We start from the raw sequence: 19,698 nt of genomic DNA, 5'->3' as shown, positions 1-19,698 counted from the left end.
ATTATGTAAAATTTTCCACAATCTGCTTGTAAAAATTCATAGGTAACATTACCTTGATAAATATAATTTTAAATTATATTTAAAATCCAACAAACTTATTTCTTCAATTTTATTAAAAAAATAATGAAAAAGAAAGAAGACGACGACACAAAACGAAAAAATAATCACGTCACTTTCCTTCTCTTTTTCTAATTAATTTAGATTAGTAAACTCAAAGGATTGCCATAAGTATTCAAGGTCCTCTCCTTAGCCGATGTAATATTAAAATTGTAGTTCGCATGCAGCTCATGTAATTCCTGCACTATTATTAGGATTATTAGGCGGCTGCATAGGAAAATATATAGTTTAAATGACGTTTAACTTTCTATACTAATTTCCATAACTTCGCCAACAATCGTACAAAGCTCTTCGTTGCAGGAGAAAGAATCTTCTAAAGGTTATTGCTCCTTTAAATGTAAGTCTAAAATGGAACCTACGACTTATGGCTCTTAACAATTTATTTCGTGTCTTATATTTTACACTAAAGCGGAATATTGAAATATAGTCAGTGGCAAATTCGTAGACTAAGATCAGAAATTTTCCTGATATTAAATCAGTTTTAAAATTCCCTATTTTTTCCTCATTTTCCTAGTGGCCAGAGGTTCTATTGATCATTTAGTTAAGCCTTCATAGAGGTGTAGATGCCAGATCATACCAAAATTCTACTAAAATTTCATAAACGCTGTATTATGCTGAAACGCATGAGCCAGCAATGCAACGTACAGAACTTTGAGCTTTAATCCATAAATAAATGTTTATAGCAAGAAGTAATTGCTGTCCGTAGAGGCATGTGTTAGAACTTTAAAATTTCGTAACTGCGGATCCTCCACGTCGCACTCCTCAAGACAGGTCAAATAAGCTCAGGCTTAGACAAATTGCAGCCCTAGTAGAGGAACAGTAATCACCTAGATTTCTAAAATTCTGAAAATAAAAGCATGTAGATTTTAAAATATGACCCCTACGTTTTATTTTTCTCAATTGCACGAGAAGCATTTACTAAAAAGATAGAAATTGTGATATTTGATAAATCATGTGCAGCATTTCAAACACCCATTAAAATCTTAGGAAGACACCTTGCACTATTTAGTATCTCCTTGAAACTCAATTGTAAACGTTTAGGAAGCTAACTTCATCTGCTCACTGACGCCATACTCAAAAAGTTAATTCCACCAACACATAAGGATACTTTTCTTGAATAAAACTCAAATATGAAACCAAGTCAGGTGCAGGTCACAATTCATGGACCCAACTTCATTTAGTAACATCAATACAATTTGGGACTTACAAATCAAGGGCAATACATCATCAAAATACACCCCAGCAAAGATGTGCCCTATCAATATCAGTGTCAGCAAATCCGAAGAGCAAAAACAAACTCATCAATGCTACACAAGCAATGAAAAACTACAATCAGAGCTTTTTATCTCACATCAAAAGCAGTTCCAGCTTGCATAGCTGTTTCAACTGTTCTCTAAGGACTACAAATTTTATCGGTTAGTTTGCAAGAGTATACACAAACTGATGATCCTTCAGAAACTATCCAAAAAAAAGAACTGGAAACAATCCCACCTGACTTTAAGGCCCTTCTCCATTGACCTGATCACTGAAAAATATAGTCAGTCAAATAGCCACAGAAAAGATTCCGAACATTTCTACAGTTACCCACCAGGTAAAGGGATGTTGATATCAGTGTTGCGTCTTAAATCTCCTGTAGACTGCGAGCCTGGCCAGCCCATGGACTGGTATGTGGCTGTGTTCTGTATGGGTTGCTGAGCAGAAGTATTGCTAACTGAACCTCCCGTATTTTGATTAAGTGAAGGGTTACCTGCACCACCAGTTTTACCAGCCGAGGACTCATTCACAGCACCCTTTGAGATGGGGATGGCCGCTGCTGGACCTCCTGAATACCCTGCCTGTGACTGGGCAATGGAAGGTTCAGGATTCACTGGCTTGGCCTGGGCTTTTCGACCATTTGAAATGAAGCTTCCTACGACAACCTGTATGAAAAAGAAGTCTGCATCAAAATCTTTTCTAAGCAACCAACTGAATGAAAAGCGACATGTATGCCTATAATACCTGCACTGGACTGGCTGCCATTAACATTCCAGCCACCCCTCCACCAATAACACGGCCATCAGGACCAGCCAGTGAAACACTCAGGCCACCTGTTCTACTTCGTGTTCCACCATTCTCTGTAAGCAAGAATGAGCCTGACAAGGACAGTATCTCAAACCGGCCCTACACAAACAAAGTACCAAAATTATCATTTCAAATGGTTTATAAGTGTGTTTATTATCAATGCTTCTCAATGAAATTCGATGATCAATCCACACAGTTCACAACCCCACTTTTGGTTTTCGTCGTACTAAATTCTATTAATTTTCATCGCACTTAAATTTTGGTGATTTAATATCGAAGGAGATTTCAACTGTTTTTAATGTTTAACGAAGGATATAAAAAACTTGGCAGAAACGTTTATTAAAATATCGTCGGTAACTCCCCTGACTCAGTTATCATCCAAATTTTTCATATTGAAACACTAGAAATCTCAATCCACGATCTCAAACATCTATGTATTCTCTATCTATAAAATAGTTCCCATGGACATAGACATATTTTCTCTCCAAGGAATGATTCGTGATTCTGAGTTTCTCTCAAAAGATGGAGTTGTACTGTAGTTAGCCCATATCATGGAAAGGCTCCTTTAATTATGCTTCGTCAATTTCTTATGCTTGTCTTCATCGGCATAAAATTGTTTTTCACATTGATAACTACAATCCTCGTTAAAGGGTTCCTAATCTAGAAATTTTCAACCGGCATCATCCTCTTTCCAGCACACTCTGCTAAAAAAATGAAGGGACACGGGTCGTAGAAGATGAAAATCGAGAGAGGTGTGGATGAAAGCCAAAACTGAAATGGACTAGTATCATACATAAAAAAAATTGACATCCATATGTTGCTATGTACAAGAACCACAAGTCCTGAAAACAAGAGAGGGATCACTACAGTAAGTAATCCTTTCATTAACAGATTTGACCAGAAAGATGATCCCAGATTTTATTCAACAAATGGACTTGCACGAGGAAAAAATGCATACCAGACCGACATGAATAGAGGTATGTAAGCCGACTTGTAGAGTCTTCTTCAGGTTGTCTAGTAGAGTCTTTAGGCCGATTTTCTTGTGCTTTTTGTAGTTCATCTTAGACTTGTAGCTAGAGGACTTAATTGACTTCTTAGACAAGATATTCTAAAGGCATGCAATGGATGCCTTGACCTATCAAGCATGAAACCCATGTTTCTTAAACAAATAAATAATTTTTCTTTCTTCTTTACATCATATATTAGTACAAAGACAATTATGAAGACCGAACCTAGTTATTTTTCCAACATTAGCCACGTGATTACAATGAACAAGACTATAGAAGAGTCAATATTGTAACTCTGGTTAAGAGATGGAGTCAAACCTAACCATTAGTAGCCTATCAGGATGTGTTATAACTGGGCCACTAGGTGGAAAAGGGGTTCCATTCTTTTCAAGTGTATTTTGTTCCATTGATGAGCATTGTAGAGGATTTGTGCACTATACTAGCCCATGGGTCATAGACCATACTTCTTTGTACTCGCAACCATTTTCTATTCAGTAAAAGAGAGCAAAGCGACCTCATCTTCCAGTTGGGTGTTTCCTAGGATATATCTCGTGTCAAATGTGATTTTTTATTCCGTTGTTCTCTATTTTTTGCATGAATTTTAATGTGCATGCATATGCAATTAACACTAATCTAAAGATCCAAGAATCTAAACAGTAATAAACCCTAATAACATAGATTTCATATGCTTAAAAATAATTTATCTAATCTATTGTGATGAACTGTCTAGTGGAATATCCACAATAGCTTACGTATCACTAATCAACAAAAAGCTTGCTAAAAACACTAGATTTGCATTGCCCACTGCTTTTCCATATAAGCAGGGATCTTTTAATCCATTGAATTTCTGCATCTTAAAGATCCATTTCCCATTTGATCTATCTTCAATTAAAAGGTTTGAGATGATAATCTCATATAGATTTTTTGTGACACACTGTATCAACTTAGTTACCTGAAAAGGCAAACAGGTATGGTTTATGGAAAGGATACGAATTCGAAAAACTCTAGTAGCCATTTCACAAACCAAACTTTCAAAAGACTTAGGAAATCGGGAAATCACAGTTTTATAGAATAGAAGACAGAGCTGTTACGGATCGATGTTATCAGAAACGGAACTGAAACCAATCTGGTCAACTCCAAAAACCAGAGACATATTGGTTGACCAAAACATACACAAAATATCCAAATTTTGAATAAAATTATATATACTTCAATATCAATGTACATTCAAACCATTGGACAAAAAATATGCAATGTTCACTCATGTATATAACATGTATGAGTTAATGTAACAAAAGAGCACCAAGTTCAATCCATATATGACCCAAAATACATAATTGTTGAGGCTTTAAATGAACTCTATAGTGTGAAAATAATCATACTTCAATCTGTTGGAAATGTAACTAGTTTTGGTCTTCATAACTGTTGAAAACCAGAGACATATTGGTTGACCAAACCATACCTAAAATATCCAAATTTTGAATAAAATTATATATACTTCAATATCAATGTACATTCAAAACATTGCACACAAAATATGTAATGTTCACTCATGTATATAACATGTATGAGTTAATGTAACAAAAGAGCACCAAATTCAATCCATATATGACCCAAAATACATAATTGTTGAGGCTCTAAATGACCTCTGTAGTGTGAAAATAATCATACTTCAATTTGTTGGAAATGTAACTAGTTTCGGTCTTCATAACTCCTATTGTACTCATTTTAATATGTATCTTATGTAACAAACAAAAGAAGAAAAGAAAAAGTTATTATTTTTAAGCATGGGTTTCATACTCTATATTAATGGTCTTCTGGGTAAAAGCATGTTCTTCATGCTTCTAGGGTTTGTTAAGTCGTAGGATTTATTGTCATGAGTCAAGAGAGTCAACATCATGTTTACAAGACCCTTCCCGGCAAAATATATCTTGTAAGGAATTTATTTTGAGTCTATAAAGTCCTAGAAACCTCCAAATTACAAGTCGGCACTACAAGCTTCCAGTCAACCTAAAGGAGGGAATTTGACCCCTTAGAAAGGCTATATAAAGACACAGTTCGACCTCATTTGGCACTCACCCATCAACAAGTTCGATCTACAGCTAGAAGAGACACAGAAGGTGGAACGAAGACCTAGAAGTCAAAGAAAACATGTTTTTGTGCTCTCTCTCTCTCTGACGTGCAAAATTCTAGGGTTTCTGCAGTTACAAAGGATGATAAAATTGCAGGTCTGAATTGCAGAAGAGCGAGTTGCAGTATCATGGTGTTGGAAGAGAGAATACTCTATCTTGATCTCATTAACCTTGGGAGGATCTGTCTTGCTCTAGGAGGGACTCTTGAAGAAGTTGGATTAGGTTTCTATAGTAGCTACAAGGCCGAAATTGTAGGACGAAGTTACAGAACAAAATTGCAAGACAGAACATGTGGTCAAAGTTGTAGTTGGAAGCTGGTTGATGCAGGATTGAGCTATGATTATCTGAAGGGCTGACTTGGTACTTAGAGGAGGACTTGCTCTAGGGCTTGGGTCATTGTCGTCTCATTTGAAGCAGATTCTATAAGAAGAGAAGAGTTTTTGGGTTTTCCCCTCTCATGGAGCATAACTTTGGTGTCCATTGTCTTTATTATTTTTCTCTTGATATTTGTTTGATGAAGAAGATCTAATAAAGAAACACAAGAAAAATAATAAAGTTCACAAGAAAGTATTAAGGTTAAGGAAAATTGAATTAATAAGTTTCCACGTTGCATTTTCCAACACGATTTACAACCAAATCATCCAAATTGACGCTTCTACATTCTCTGCATGCATATACTTGGGAAGCACTCTTAATTAGCACAGAAAGCACCCAAAATCAACACAAGGTCAGTGCCAAATCAATGGCCACTGCTGATATTATTTTAGTATTAGATCATATTTCTAGTTTTGGTAAAGACCAACCTAGTCCACTCAATGTACACCCACAACCCCTCCTTGGGGAAAACACCCTAGCTCTTTAGTTGTGTATAGATACACAAGCACTATTCTTCTCATTACATATTGTGATCATTCTTATACAAGTAATTTAGTTTAAGGACAGCTTAAAGCATTGCACTTTGTTGTTCTTTATTTGACCATACTCTCCACCCACTTTGTAATGACATTAATGTCTCTTATTTTTATTTAATAGAAGTGGCCTTTGCTGAAAACGTAACTAGTGTTGGTCTTCATAATGTAATAAAATGTAAATTTTATGATTCACATATTTATTATATTTTGACAATTCGGGCAACTATGGGATGAATTTCCCATGAGAAACCCAACTACCCCAAGGAGAACCCATCGGCCCCAAAAGAAAGCCCATCCTACCCCAAAGATAATTTATATTGGATAAAGGAAATTATTATTGGTTTAGCACTTCTCTCTTTATTATTTATTGTTCTGACAAAAACTTTTGGGCAAGGTTTAATTAGCAAAGTTGAATTGGTAATTTTCTCTCCAATATTTGAACTCAGCCATCCATATTGACATGTCGGCTTGCCCAAGGGTTGTGACCCTTCATAGGTAGCAACAAGCATATCAAATATGGAATACACACATTGGATCGTTGGCATATCTCTCTTGGAAACTCACATCTTCCTCTATGGCTCGCAATCCATTTGAGTGGCCCACTATTTGTATATGTGGCTCACTATTCTTGTCTATGGCTCGCTCTTAATCAATGAATGAATTTGAATTGATTTTCATGAGCAAATGAAGTTCAATAAGTAATACAGAGATATTTACAAACATAGAAACATCAAGTTTCTGTTTAGGAAATAGAAACAACCAGTTTCTTCTAAGAAACTGCTAATACGATAAAAATAGAAACAACTAATAAGAATGAGCATTAAACACTAAATAGCATTATTCTAATACCCTCCCTTAATGCTCAATCTATTTGCAACACCAATAGATCCTCTAAGTTTTACAAACTTATCAGGACCAAGGGGCTTGGTGAAGATGTCTGCGGGCTGCTCTGTTGTGGGAACATATCGCAACTAAACGGATCCATCTTCAACAAGCTAGCGAATGTAGTGGTAATGGGTTTCCACATGCTTTGTTCGTTCATGAAAGACTGGATTCTTGGCAAGTTTGAGAACTCCCTGATTATCACAGAACAAGGGAGTAGGACCTATCTGGGAAACATGCATATCCGCAAGCATATGTCGAAGCCAAACTGCCTCACAAGATGCCTTAACTGCTCCCCGATATTCTGCTTCAGTTGAGGAGAGAGCCACTGCCTGCTGCTTCTTACTAGTCCAGAAGACAACACTGGATCCTAGACTAAACACATATCCAGCTGTAGATTTACGGTCATCAACCGAACCGGCCCAGTCAGAATCAGTGTAACAACTGAGTATAGGATTGGAACTTCGAGTGTACAGAAGTCCATAATCAGGGGTGCCACACACATAACGCAGCACACGCTTCGTTGCTATCCAATTACCAACCTTGGGAGCTGACATGAAGCGAGAAATATAGCTCACTACAAAATTGATGTCAGGTCTAGTGGCAGTAAGGTAGATGAGGCTGCCCACTAATTGCCTGAATAAAGTTTTATCCACAAGGGGCGAGGCTGACTGAGCCCTGGTTCCATAAGAGTCGTGGCAGGTTTGCAATCCTGCATTCTAAACCTGTCCAAAAGATTTTTGGCATACTTGGACTGAGAGAGAAAGATGTTGTTCTCAGTCTGCCAGACCTCAACCCCCAGACAGTAATGAAGGAGTCCCAAATCTGTCATATCAAAGGTGCTGCACAAATCTTGTTTGATCCCATGGATCAAATGTGCTGAATTGCTAGTAATGATAAGGTCATCCACATGGACAACCACAAACAAAATATCATCATCAGTATGCTTGATATACAAGTTTGCATCAGATGGGCTCTGCTGAAAGCCATGATCTGTTAGGTACTAATCATTTGTCATGTACCAAGCCCGAGGAGCTTGTTTCAATCCATAGAGTGCTTTAACTAATCTACATACTTTCTGTTCTTGACCGGCAACCTTGAATCCTGGAGGTTGCGTCATGTAGACTTCTTCCTGTAAGTCACCATTTAGGAAAGCACTCTTTACATCCATCTGATGAAATTTCCAATTGAACTGCGCTGCTAGGGCAAGGACAAGTTGTATGGTACTCATCTTGGTTGTAGGAGCAAAGGTCTCCTCATAGTCGATGCCTTCCTTCTATGAGAACCCTCGAGCAATAAGACGAGCTTTATACTTGTCTAGGGTTCCGTCAGCTTTGTATTTCACTTTATACACCCATTTGCAGCTGATGGGCTTTTTCCCTACAGAAAGAACAGAAAGGGTCCACATGTGATTCTTCTGAAGACTCTGGAATTCAACTTCCATAGCTTGTTCCCACTCAGATGTACCCTTAGCCTCTGAATAGGTTTGAGGCTCAAAAACACTGTGCAGGTTAGCCATAAGAACAAAATTTACTGTACACTGTTGTTTGCTCTTATGTCTAGAAGTTCTACCTTCAAGGAGCTCATTATCCCGAAGATCACCAATGGTTTTAGCCCACCATTTAGGCCGGAGAGTAGAGGAACCAATATCAAGAGGAGGTGGAGAAGGCTCAAGAACAATAGGAGCAGCAAGAGGAGGGTTATGTTCCGGAGGAAGCTCAGGTAGTGTATCATCAAATACTGATGCTGCATCATCCCTCCCAGCGGGTCGACCTATCGGTAGAAGAACACTGTGAGGCTGATCCTCAGAACACTGCGCAGAAAGAGGAGACTAAAAGAATCCTTTGTCTTCATCAAATACTACATCCCGACTGAAGCTAAGACGACCAGTGGCTATATCTATCAGCCTATAGGCCTTGTGATGATCACTATACCCTGTCATCATGAGTTTCTGGCTTTTGGAATCCAACTTAGAGCGCTTAGCAGCTAGAATCCAAACATATGCAACCAAGCCAAATACTTTGAGGTGACTGATCTTAGGCTTATGGCCAGACCAAACCTCTTCGGGTGTCTTCCCCTTAACAACCTACGTAGGTGATCGGTTAAGAAGATAGACCACAATAAATATTGCTTCAGCCCAGAATTTGTTCAGAACACTCCTATGTTGTAACATGGAACGAGCCATTTCAACAACCGTACGGTTGCGGCGCACGACAACAATGTTCTGCTAAGGAGTGTAGGGTGTAGTTAACTGGCATTTGATGCCATGAGTATCACAGAAGTTGGAGAAAGCAAAAGAACAAAATCCCCCCCCCCCCCCCCCCCGCCGTTATCTGTCTTAAGAGTTATGATATTACAGCCAGACTCTTTTTCAACTAAGGATTTAAACTTCTGAAAGATACTAAATACATCAAATTTATATTTTAGAAAATACACCCACATCTTTCTACTGAAATCATCTACAATAAGCAAAAAATATTTGCAACCAGTAATAGAAGATGTATTCATAGGACCACAAATATCAGCATGAATTAACTGGAGTACCTTAAATGTGTACCAAGATTCTCTATCCTTGAATGAACACCGATGTTGCTTTCCAGCTTGACAGGCATCGCATACTCCCAACTATTGAGTCTGAATATCAGGTAACCCTGACACAAGTCGCACGCAAGAGAGCTGAGAGAGATACTGCATGTTTAGATGTCCATATCGTTGATGCCACAGAGTACTGATGGGAGAAACACGAGCTGCTAGAGCCACTTTTGGAGAATCATCAGTGTCAAGAAGCCTGTATAGACCATGATCCTCTAGGCCAACAGCAACCATAAGACTAGTCTCCCTGTCGATAATGGAGCACTTATGCGCACTGAACACTACATCAAGCTGAGAAGAGTTCCTCATAATCTGGCTGACAGACAGTAGATTAATTTCCATACCTGGAACATAGTACACATTCAGGAAGATGAGTGTGCGCCCACCAGACTGGATCTGAATTGTACCTCTATCAACCACTGTGTACTTTTCACCTCCGTCGAATATCACGGAATCACTGAAAGGTGAGAAGTCAATAAACCAGTCACACCTGTGAGAGAAATGGTGTGATGCACCAGAGTCAATGTACCAGGCAGAAGACGGGACATGATCTGAAGACCTTTTAGCCATAAAGGCGTAAAAGGCAGATTCTGCTTGCTCGAAATGTTCTGCAACATTCGCTGTCTGATGGGGCCCTCCCTGTTTCTTCTGTTCAGAAGCAATCCTCTATCGTCAATCTTTCTTCATGTGGCCGAACTTGTGATAGTAATTACACTGCACATTTTTCTTCCTAGCAGGATCAAAAGGCTGCAAAGAACCTTTCTGCTGAAAGGACTGAGAGGACTGATATTTGGCAGCAAAAGCATTTTCTGAGGAGGCATATGAAGTACCACTACCAAACTGTTGTTTCCAACGATCTTGCTACAAGAGTTTGGTGCATAACTCTGGAAACTTCAGATCAACATTAGTGGTGGTAATGTTGAGTGTTTCTATGAAGTGTTCATAAGATTTCGGTAGACTTTTCGGAGTGATAACTACCATGTCTTCTTCCTCCATTGTCCAACCAATGGCTTCGAGCTGATCTCGAAGTTCTTTAATTTTGTTAAGATGTTCCTGTAAAGACATATGTTCATCCATCATGATGGAGAACCACTGATTCTTTAGCAAGAAAGCTCTGCTCTTGTCAAATGTCTCATGTCAAATGTTGCCAGATTTCGGCAGCTATCTTGCCGGAAGGAATCTGTGGTAACTGATCATCAGTCACAGAGAGTTTGAGAAGCATAACAGCTTCTCGATTTCGATCATCAAATTTATCTTGATCAGTACCAGTTGTACCGGGACGTAGCTCTTTGCCCAAAATGAGCTGATCAAGATGCCTATATTCAAAAATGGTCAACATTCTCTGTTTCCAGATGTTATAATTGGTGCCATTAAAGCGTTGACTGCCTTCTAACATCAGATTGGTTAGAGAAGCCATCTGCACGTTTCCCAAGACACAGAAAACAACAAAAGGAGTCCGGCATAGGTTTGAAGTAAATAGAACCAGAAATCGTTCTGAGAAGCTTAGGCAGGGAGAAACTTGGAAGATATTTGTATGCCCAGAAACTAATGTGTATGCAAAAAATCTATGTTTTCTGAAAAATAATAAAAAAACATATACTGAGAGATTGATACAGGCAGGCTACCAGTAATTCGTGGTCTCCACAATAACATACCAGATTTTACATTGACTGTCTCCCAAGAATACCTAACCCACCAAGATAGTGAATATGGATCCACATATAATCACGTGCTATCAGGATCTTCGGCTGGTCCCTTTGTCGAGAATGTTGTCACTACAGGCTATGGCTTGACGCTGTCACAGATGGTACTCACAAGTTCGGACTTCTCTCTAAGAAACTAATCACAGAACTGAATTCAGCTTATCATTAACAACTATGCTGCGTTGACCATTTCCGCAGATCCTCAGAAATAAACTCTGCAAAAAACAACACCGCCAAAGTGGATGCGTAGATCTGAAAAATTTAATATGGCCTAGCCGAAATGCTCAGACACTCGGCAAAAAACAAATGATGGATGATGTCGTTGTCTTGACGCTGACTGTTTTCCGGCTTGACCCTGAACACGGTGCTGTAGAGATGTTAGACGTCGTCGTGTTTTTCACCGACAGCCAAGACTCTGGATTGTGTGGAACGTGATACTTTGATTACTGCGCTAATCAGGACCAAAACCTGCAGGTTGTAGATACCATCTAACTCTTGCCCGCATGTTAAAACAACGAAACCCGCGTGTTAAAAAACCGAAACCCGCAGATTAAAACAGCACGTCACCTTGCAGAGTTCTCTTGAACTGCATGACGTCAAAGATATCAGTGATTTTACTGTCGTTCTCCCAAACAGCATGGGAATAACTAGAGCCACCTCCACAATTCTGGAAATGACAACCGCGTCTGCGAACAGCAACGGAAATCGCGGAACAAATTACGTTGTGCCACGGATCTACCTGGCTTGGGTTCGACGCTAAGAAAGATCGTGCGCCCAAGTATATTCCAGCAGTCAAGAAATCCTCGGAGTAGTCAGATCCCGCAGGCGCAAATTAAACGACGACGTCCAAAAAACAATTGATGCCCCGAAAAAATTTCAGATTCCAAGAGCAATTTCGAAATGAACCACAGAATTTTTCAAGCAATGAAAAATTATTTCGAAAAATACCTGTGCTCTGATACCATAATCAATGAATGAATTGAATTGATTTTCATGAGCAAATGAAGCTCAATAAGTAATACAAAGATATTTACAAACATAGAAACATCAAGTTTCTATTTAGGAAATAGAAACAACCAGTTTCTTCTAAGAAACTGCTAATACGATAAAAATAGAAACAACGAATAAGAATGAGCATTAAACACTAAATAGCATTATTCTAATAGCTCTAACTGTAGCTCGCATTTCTATGGCTCACAATTCGTATTTGTGGCTCGCTATTCTTATCTAAGGCTCGCTCTAACTACACTTCGCATTTTTATGGCTCACTATTCGTATCTGCGGCTCGCTATTCTTATCTATGGTTCACTCTATAGCTCGCATTTTTGTGGCTCGCTATTCGTATTTGTGACTCGCTATTCTTAACTGTGGCTCGGATCTTTGTAACTTGCACTTGATTTTCTAAGGCTCGCATTCCCAATGGATCACATCTCTGTAACTCGCATTTTATGACTCCCAATTTCAGTGGCTCGCATTAGCATATCTATGGCTTCTTTGTAGTTCGACTTTATCCCTATGATGTTTAGACAATGACATAATGCAGTAACACTTCTAGTGTTTGATGGGCATGGTTCTTGGCAACATCATCTGCTATCATGACAATGTTGTATGGTTGTGATCATGAGAGTGATGAGGGACCAGATACAAGGCAGTAATTATCTATTTTTATGTTAGTAACATTCTAGACAAAGAATAATATATGCTGGAAATAATACTTGTGATGATTGTAATCGTGTATCACAGAGTGAACCTTAGACATGACAGTAGTCTTGTTCTATGGCGATGATCTCTTATATGGTAGTGAGCTTGCATGATTGTGATTTAAATATTTGTGACCATGATGTAAGAACAGTACAACAGTAACTTGGAGGCATGATTGTCTTCTATAGATGATGTGAAAATTTGGAATCCCCGAATCACTAATGCAGCAACTGATTATATTTCTCCTACTGAATCAAGTTATTTACAGTATTATACAATAAACATCGAAATAAATACAATTGCAGCCTTCACAACTTCAATAATATGCGGAAGCAAGAACTGAGCAAGAAAAAAATAGCACACACAAGTGACACCGTTGCTTTTGGACAAACGTCCCCGGAAAAACCCAATGTGGGAAAATCGGTGTAGCAACTGAGGGTTTGAATTATTATGCAGTAATCTCTTAGTACAATTCTTCGGATGCCCAAACTGGCAATGTTATACAGAGACCTAACTAGACAAAATGATAGTGAGATGATCGCCCCCTGTCACTGGGAAATTCAGCACTGATCTGCGATGGAGATGAGCCTCTACACAGCACGGTGTCACACCCACGCAGTTACTGCATCACTGCTGTTGGGACTGCGTTGCACCTCCTCTCAATCCTCTACTCGCTGGAAACTTCGGCCCTCAGGCCCCCTGGTCTCACACCCTGGCTCCAGCGCTAGATCCCGACTGTTCCCCAACATAAATACAGACTCCCTCTGAAGCTCTGTGCTACCACTGCGTGGCCCAACACTGCCTCTCCGGAAAATTATCCCTGCCCCTCACTGCAAGAAATCTCCTCGAACACCTTCTGTGGCAACCTAAGTCACCTGACACGGGGATTCGGGACACGTAGGATTCGAGATTCGTGGTGTCGGATTCGGACACGTTGACCCCCTAGAACAGGACACGTAGGATTCGTTATATATTATTTTATTAAAATATATATATATATATATATATATTAAAATTAGATATTTCCTACACAAATTTTAATTAATGATACAAATTTATTGATTTCAAACATAGATCTTCATCTATAGCTATTAGCATGCATAGTACATACAAAATTCAAATAAATGTCAGTGGTACTAGTCACATAAATGATAAATCTATTAAAAATTTAAATCATGATTCATAATTCATAACTGAAAGACAACTTACAACTACAAGATAGTAAGATAAACACACTGACAACTGTAGTTTTCTCATTAAGTCATCAAGTCAAAATGTGTTACATAGGTAGTGCTGGTGCAATGCCAATGGCAAATAGAAATAGAAAATATAAAACAACTACAGGTATACAAGCCTCAAGGCATCAATCAACATCAGAATCAGCATCAATGTCCTCATCATCATGGTCCCCACTGCTCTCCTCTGCATCCTCCTCCTGCTGGTGTGGAGGATGACCCCTCTAAGTCATCAAATCTAACAGGCTCTAGCACTGGATAATTTAGATCCATGTTGGCCAATGCCAACTCAACACTGGTGTCCAGACCCATATCATCAGGAACAGTGTTACTTGGGAGCGGGAGCGAAAGCGGGGAGCGGGAACGAAAACGGGAGCAGGAGCGACATTTTCAGAAGCTCTTGGTTTGGTGCTCTTGATTAAATACGAGTTCCATACCCTAATACATGACAAAATTCAATGGAAACATTGCAATCCCCCAATCCTAAAATCCTGAAAAACTGATAAGTCTGCTGGATTTTGAATGAAATCTAAAATTCTACTTTCTCCATATGAAATCCAATGAGGCCGGAACCACTCTCAAACATCCTGAGTCATTTCATGGTAATGTTAAAAATTTAAGTAAAAGGATGAAAATGAATATTAAGGAGAATGTCACTTTTACTTTAAGAATTTAACATTACCATGAATAGCATATCAATACTAGGGCCTAGACTTGATCATGAAGCTGCCAAAACGCTTGCCAAATGAAAATATGCGTGGTTGTAATGACCAAATGAGGCCTTTTCATACCCGTGCAAGTCACTTTTTGAGCCTAGCGAGTCCTGGAAACAGGACACGATTCCCAAAATCGTGACACGCAGATGAAAATCGGGACACGACCTAGGATTCGACAAGTTAGGAAAGGACACGACGTGTCATTGGATTTGGACACGAATCAGGGCAGAATCGCGTCGGACACGCTGGATTCTGGATTCGAGGGGCCTTTAGGACGAATCCGGTTATCTAGGTGGCAACTCTTGCGCTGCTCTCTTGAGAAAATCGATCTCTGATCTCTCACTCGATGTGTTTTCCAAAATGTTGTTTTTGGTAGCATCGGATGTGCTCTAAGTCTCAAAATTTGCAGGGAGGTTTGCACACATGTATTCCACAATACCCAAAAATCGTTTTGGGAAATTCCACCCAGAGATAGTTTTATTAAAATAATTAATTATTTTTAATGGGACCCTAGGTCTAAACTAAGGAAATTAAAATAATTAAAGGGTATTAATCTAACTGTGGGTAAAACTTCTAGAAGAGGACAAAGATCGAGTCTAAATGATCTGACTCATTGATTAGAATCTAATTTGGGTCGTTGGTTCTCAACTGAAGGATTATAAGGACTTCGATGGGCATTTAGAAAACACACCAAACAAATACTTAGTTACCCGAGTAAAATCAATTTTCTTACTGGTCGAATTTCAGCAAGAGGAAATCGATTCAGAAGGAGAGTTGCAAGTGAGGAGGAGAGAGAGGGTAGCACCGTCAGTCGAGAGTGCAAGAGCAGAAGACACAGAGCAGAGAAGGGACAATGCAGAGGCTGACGTTGGGACTGCGCAGTCCTCACGCAAAAGTTGGCGCAGTGAGACACAAAGGGGGCAGTAGATCCTCTCCTGGATCAAAATCTCGTCGGGAAGTGTGAGAGAACTGTGAGTAAATTTCTCACAAAGATTCCTCTTCTATTATGTTGGTTGTATCTTATACATGAGATTTTTCCTAGAGATTAATAAAGAAACCCTCATCTGTTGCATTGGTTTTCCCACATTCAGTTTTTTTGGGGACAATTCCCAAAAATAAGTGTCATTGTGATTATACTTGTGCTAGTATTTTTCCTTGCATTTACTTTCCGCAGTATTTTAATTGTGAAGACCGTAGTAGAATTTATTTCGATATTTGACGTAGAAACTCTGTGAATAACTTGTTTCTGAATTAATAAGTAAAAGAAATAATATCAGACACTACAGTTGGATTTCTATATAGAAATTTGCACATGGTTTTAGAGGACAAATCGTAAGCAGAAGAGCTCATAAGCAGAGAGGAAAAGGATTTCAAATTTACTACAGATGCAACAATTTGAAACCCCAAAGACAGCATAATTCGAAGGCCAAGGAGGACGAACTTTTGAGGAGAAATCGATTTCTCTCAGTGAGTCGACAGAGAAATTTGATCTCCAGATCGAAGCTTACTAGAGGCAAAAGGAAGCAGCATATTTTTTCTTGCAGTGCAGATCTTCAGTTGGGACGCAGATATTTTGCAGCAGTTGTTGGGGCAGAAAAGCGTCAAAAATTGATAGGAAAATAGCACAAAGGATAGAAAATCAAGATGTCCCTGGATTATCTTCTAGATTAGAAGAAGAATTCGCATGCTTGGCAAGTTCAGCTTCAGCGGATGTTTGGCACATTGATAGTGGGGCTTCAGCCCATATGACTGGAGTACAAGAATATTTCTCGAGTTATCAAGAAGGGCAAATGGACTTCCAAATTACTATGGGAAACAGAACGAAGTGTACTCCAATAGGGAGAGGCACCATATGCAGGTAATTTCTGTATAGGGTTAAAACCTACATTTGAGCTAGAAATTGAGGAAGGGGAAGCACCAGCACATTGCCCATCATGGCCTCATCAAGCTCATTGCCATGGATTCCTTAAGCTCAAATCAACTCATCCTTTCCACTTTGATTTCTTTGGTTGTAATATCGATCATTTAATGCATGTACATGATTAGTTTGCATGGGTTTGAACACTCATCGACATTCACTCAGACAATTCCATCTTCCTCCTGGACACCTCATACTGCTCTCAAACACTGCCACTGAGATCACCCTTTTAGGTCTAATGAAGGATACCATGCGCATGAACTTTTGTGCAAGATAGGCCTTCGAGGGGTACTAGGCTTGGAAAAAGGGCTCCCACATCCTTCATTCTCCTTCATCCACCTTCCTCCACCTTCAAGACACCATCCTTGCCCTCAGAAAGCTCTCGGACCCACTCCTGTAGCAAAATAGGGACTCCTATAGCACTTCTTGTAGTAGTCTTGTAGCATCGCTTAAATACAACTAGATTTGCCCTAGGACCTTGAATCTTGCATTTTCAAGTTGAATAATGGTCCTCGGGCTTTGATTTCATGATTAAGGAGACCCCAAGGCCACTCCAACCTTATCTTTTATTCACTACAAACACAAAACAAGAAGTAGATTAGACTAGTTTTTTTTTTAATTTCATAGTTGTGTTGAAGATTGAATTTCTCCTTCTCAAGCAAGTTGCAATTAGATAAATGATTCATGCTAGTAGAATATTGATTTGATTAGTGTGAAAATAGAGTAACATGGTTTATTTCTGCAACTAGAACAATTTATTCCTTTCATGAAATTACAATTAGCCGTTACATTTAATGAATGGTATTTCCATTTCTGTAGTTAGAATCATGTTTATTCCCTTGCAATAATCATATGATTTCACAGAAATTCTCATTGTAGTTAGTTGAAGGAGTGGTCTCTGTATACCTTGATTTGATCCAATGACTGAGGGTGACATGAGTAGAACTTAACCTATTGTGCATATAACATTGTCACCTCTAAGTTTGTACGAACCCCAAGTTGATAATTTAAGTTGAGAGCCTTGGAAGTTGCAACATCCTTGATGCAATACTAGGGCTCATCAACTAGGAAGCCTCCCTTGTGGTGAAATTCCACTAAAGAGGAGGCGGTATGTTGTGGTGATAGTGAGCCCCCACCTTGTAATGTCTCTTGGTTTAACCACTGTCTTGGGAGACCCCTCAAAAGACCTGTTAGATGTTGAGGTAATAAGACACACTACATGTTGAGATAAGGCTACAAAGTTTATATATATGTTATGCCTCTCACCCCTTATGTGAGGCTTATTTTCTGACTAATAAAATTACATGTCTAAGGACATTGTTGCTAAAATTATCAATCATTTTACCATAATGCAATATTTTCATAAATCATTAGTGTCAACTTTGAAGTGAATTTTTCTTGATTATTCTACATATTTTTCAAAGCCCAAGTTTATGTTAATTCAATACTACTACAAGGCTATCAAGATTAATCTATTTGAAGGGCAACTTTGTCACTTGGGGAGAGACATTTGGCGTAAATCTCTCAATTCTCCTTTGTTGGTGTGAGGTAAGCATTAATTCTCCTTGTCAAGCCATACTCTATAGGTTCCTCAACAAGAGTTTTGATAGCATTTCATTCCTCAGTTGATCTTTTGGTCGAAGGTGTTTCCCTTAGAGAGATCCCTTCTAGTAGGGCTTGGTTTCATAACTTATCATGATTAGACAAAGACATATTTTAATGTATAGGGTTCTATGTCTTTTCCTAATCCATAAGAATTGAAAATCCAACTTAAAAGGGACATTTATCGTGACCCCAATTTCCAATGGAGATAAGACACTTAAACCCTAATCTTACAAGTAATTATAATCTTACAAGTAATCCATAAATTTAAAACTAAATAATGTAATAAAGCTCTCATAAATCAAATAAGATAATAATTCATAACTAATTAACTCTAAAAAAAATTATATTAAAACAATGTATTATAATGAATTAATAAACTAAATACCTAATGTTTTAAAATTCCAGTTTATTAATTTATTACTACACTATTTAAATTATGGCCGACTAGATCTCTTATATTAATCCTCCTCATAATCCATATATATACATGCAAGATTAGCTCAAGATATATCTTCTTAATCTATTGACGTATCCCTTGAGGATGGACTCACTTGGCAATCTGAAACATTGGGTTATTAAAACTCTTTAACAAGTTATTCCTCCACCATCTAAAAATGTTCTCACCTGTATGAACTCATTATTTATAAATCCTATATATTGTTGAGACTGAGATACCTTCATATATTGAGACAGTGGGGTTGTATGAAACAAGCCTAGGCTTGTGGTTGGCACCTTCATGAGAGGGAGGATGAATAAGGTATCATTTTTGTGATATATATTTGTTCTAAAATAATATTTGATTTGACATCTTGTATGAACAGGAGACTATTGTTATTCAGACATCATGATTACCAGATATGGATGTGATGATATACTTCTGATCTATAGAGAGCATCGTTAATTGAGGGCATTGAACTAGCTCTTACCCCCTTGTTTGAGCTCCAGGGGTGTGGAATTGAGGTGGAGGGCTCCTGAGGTTGAGGGATCTTTCAACAATAGCGTATCATCCCTATCTATCACCCATAGGGTGTGTGATCCTCGTTTGTTCTTAAAAGTTAGGTATCTCCCTCTATATTGGTCTATGCAGAGTATACCCCAGTTCGCATCATACCCATACG

General features: G+C 38.6%; 1 protein-coding gene across 4 annotated transcripts in view; it reads right to left on the bottom strand.

The window, feature by feature from the left end:
• Positions 1 to 1,248: 1,248 nt before the first annotated feature.
• The window catches only part of LOC149149467 (AT-hook motif nuclear-localized protein 9-like), a 144,181-nt gene continuing 125,731 nt past the window's right edge, over positions 1,249 to 19,698 (bottom strand). For all 4 annotated transcript variants that reach the window (XM_089445472.1, XM_089445474.1, XM_089445473.1 and 1 more), the window contains 2 exons: positions 2,116 to 2,277; positions 1,249 to 2,036 (listed from right to left, as the gene is read on the bottom strand). In XM_089445472.1, coding sequence (XP_089301598.1) covers positions 1,698 to 2,036; positions 2,116 to 2,277 — 501 coding nt within the window. In that variant the 3' untranslated portion in view covers positions 1,249 to 1,697. The remainder of the gene's footprint in view (positions 2,037 to 2,115; positions 2,278 to 19,698) is intronic.

The sequence above is a fragment of the Pinus tabuliformis genome, chromosome 9, assembly GCF_031772625.1.
Source record: "Pinus tabuliformis cultivar Carrire ecotype Pingquan chromosome 9, CPIR1, whole genome shotgun sequence".
NCBI lineage: Eukaryota > Viridiplantae > Streptophyta > Pinopsida > Pinales > Pinaceae > Pinus > Pinus tabuliformis.
Note: the sequence above shows the minus strand (reverse complement) of the source record. Positions and strands in the feature narration are given on the sequence as shown.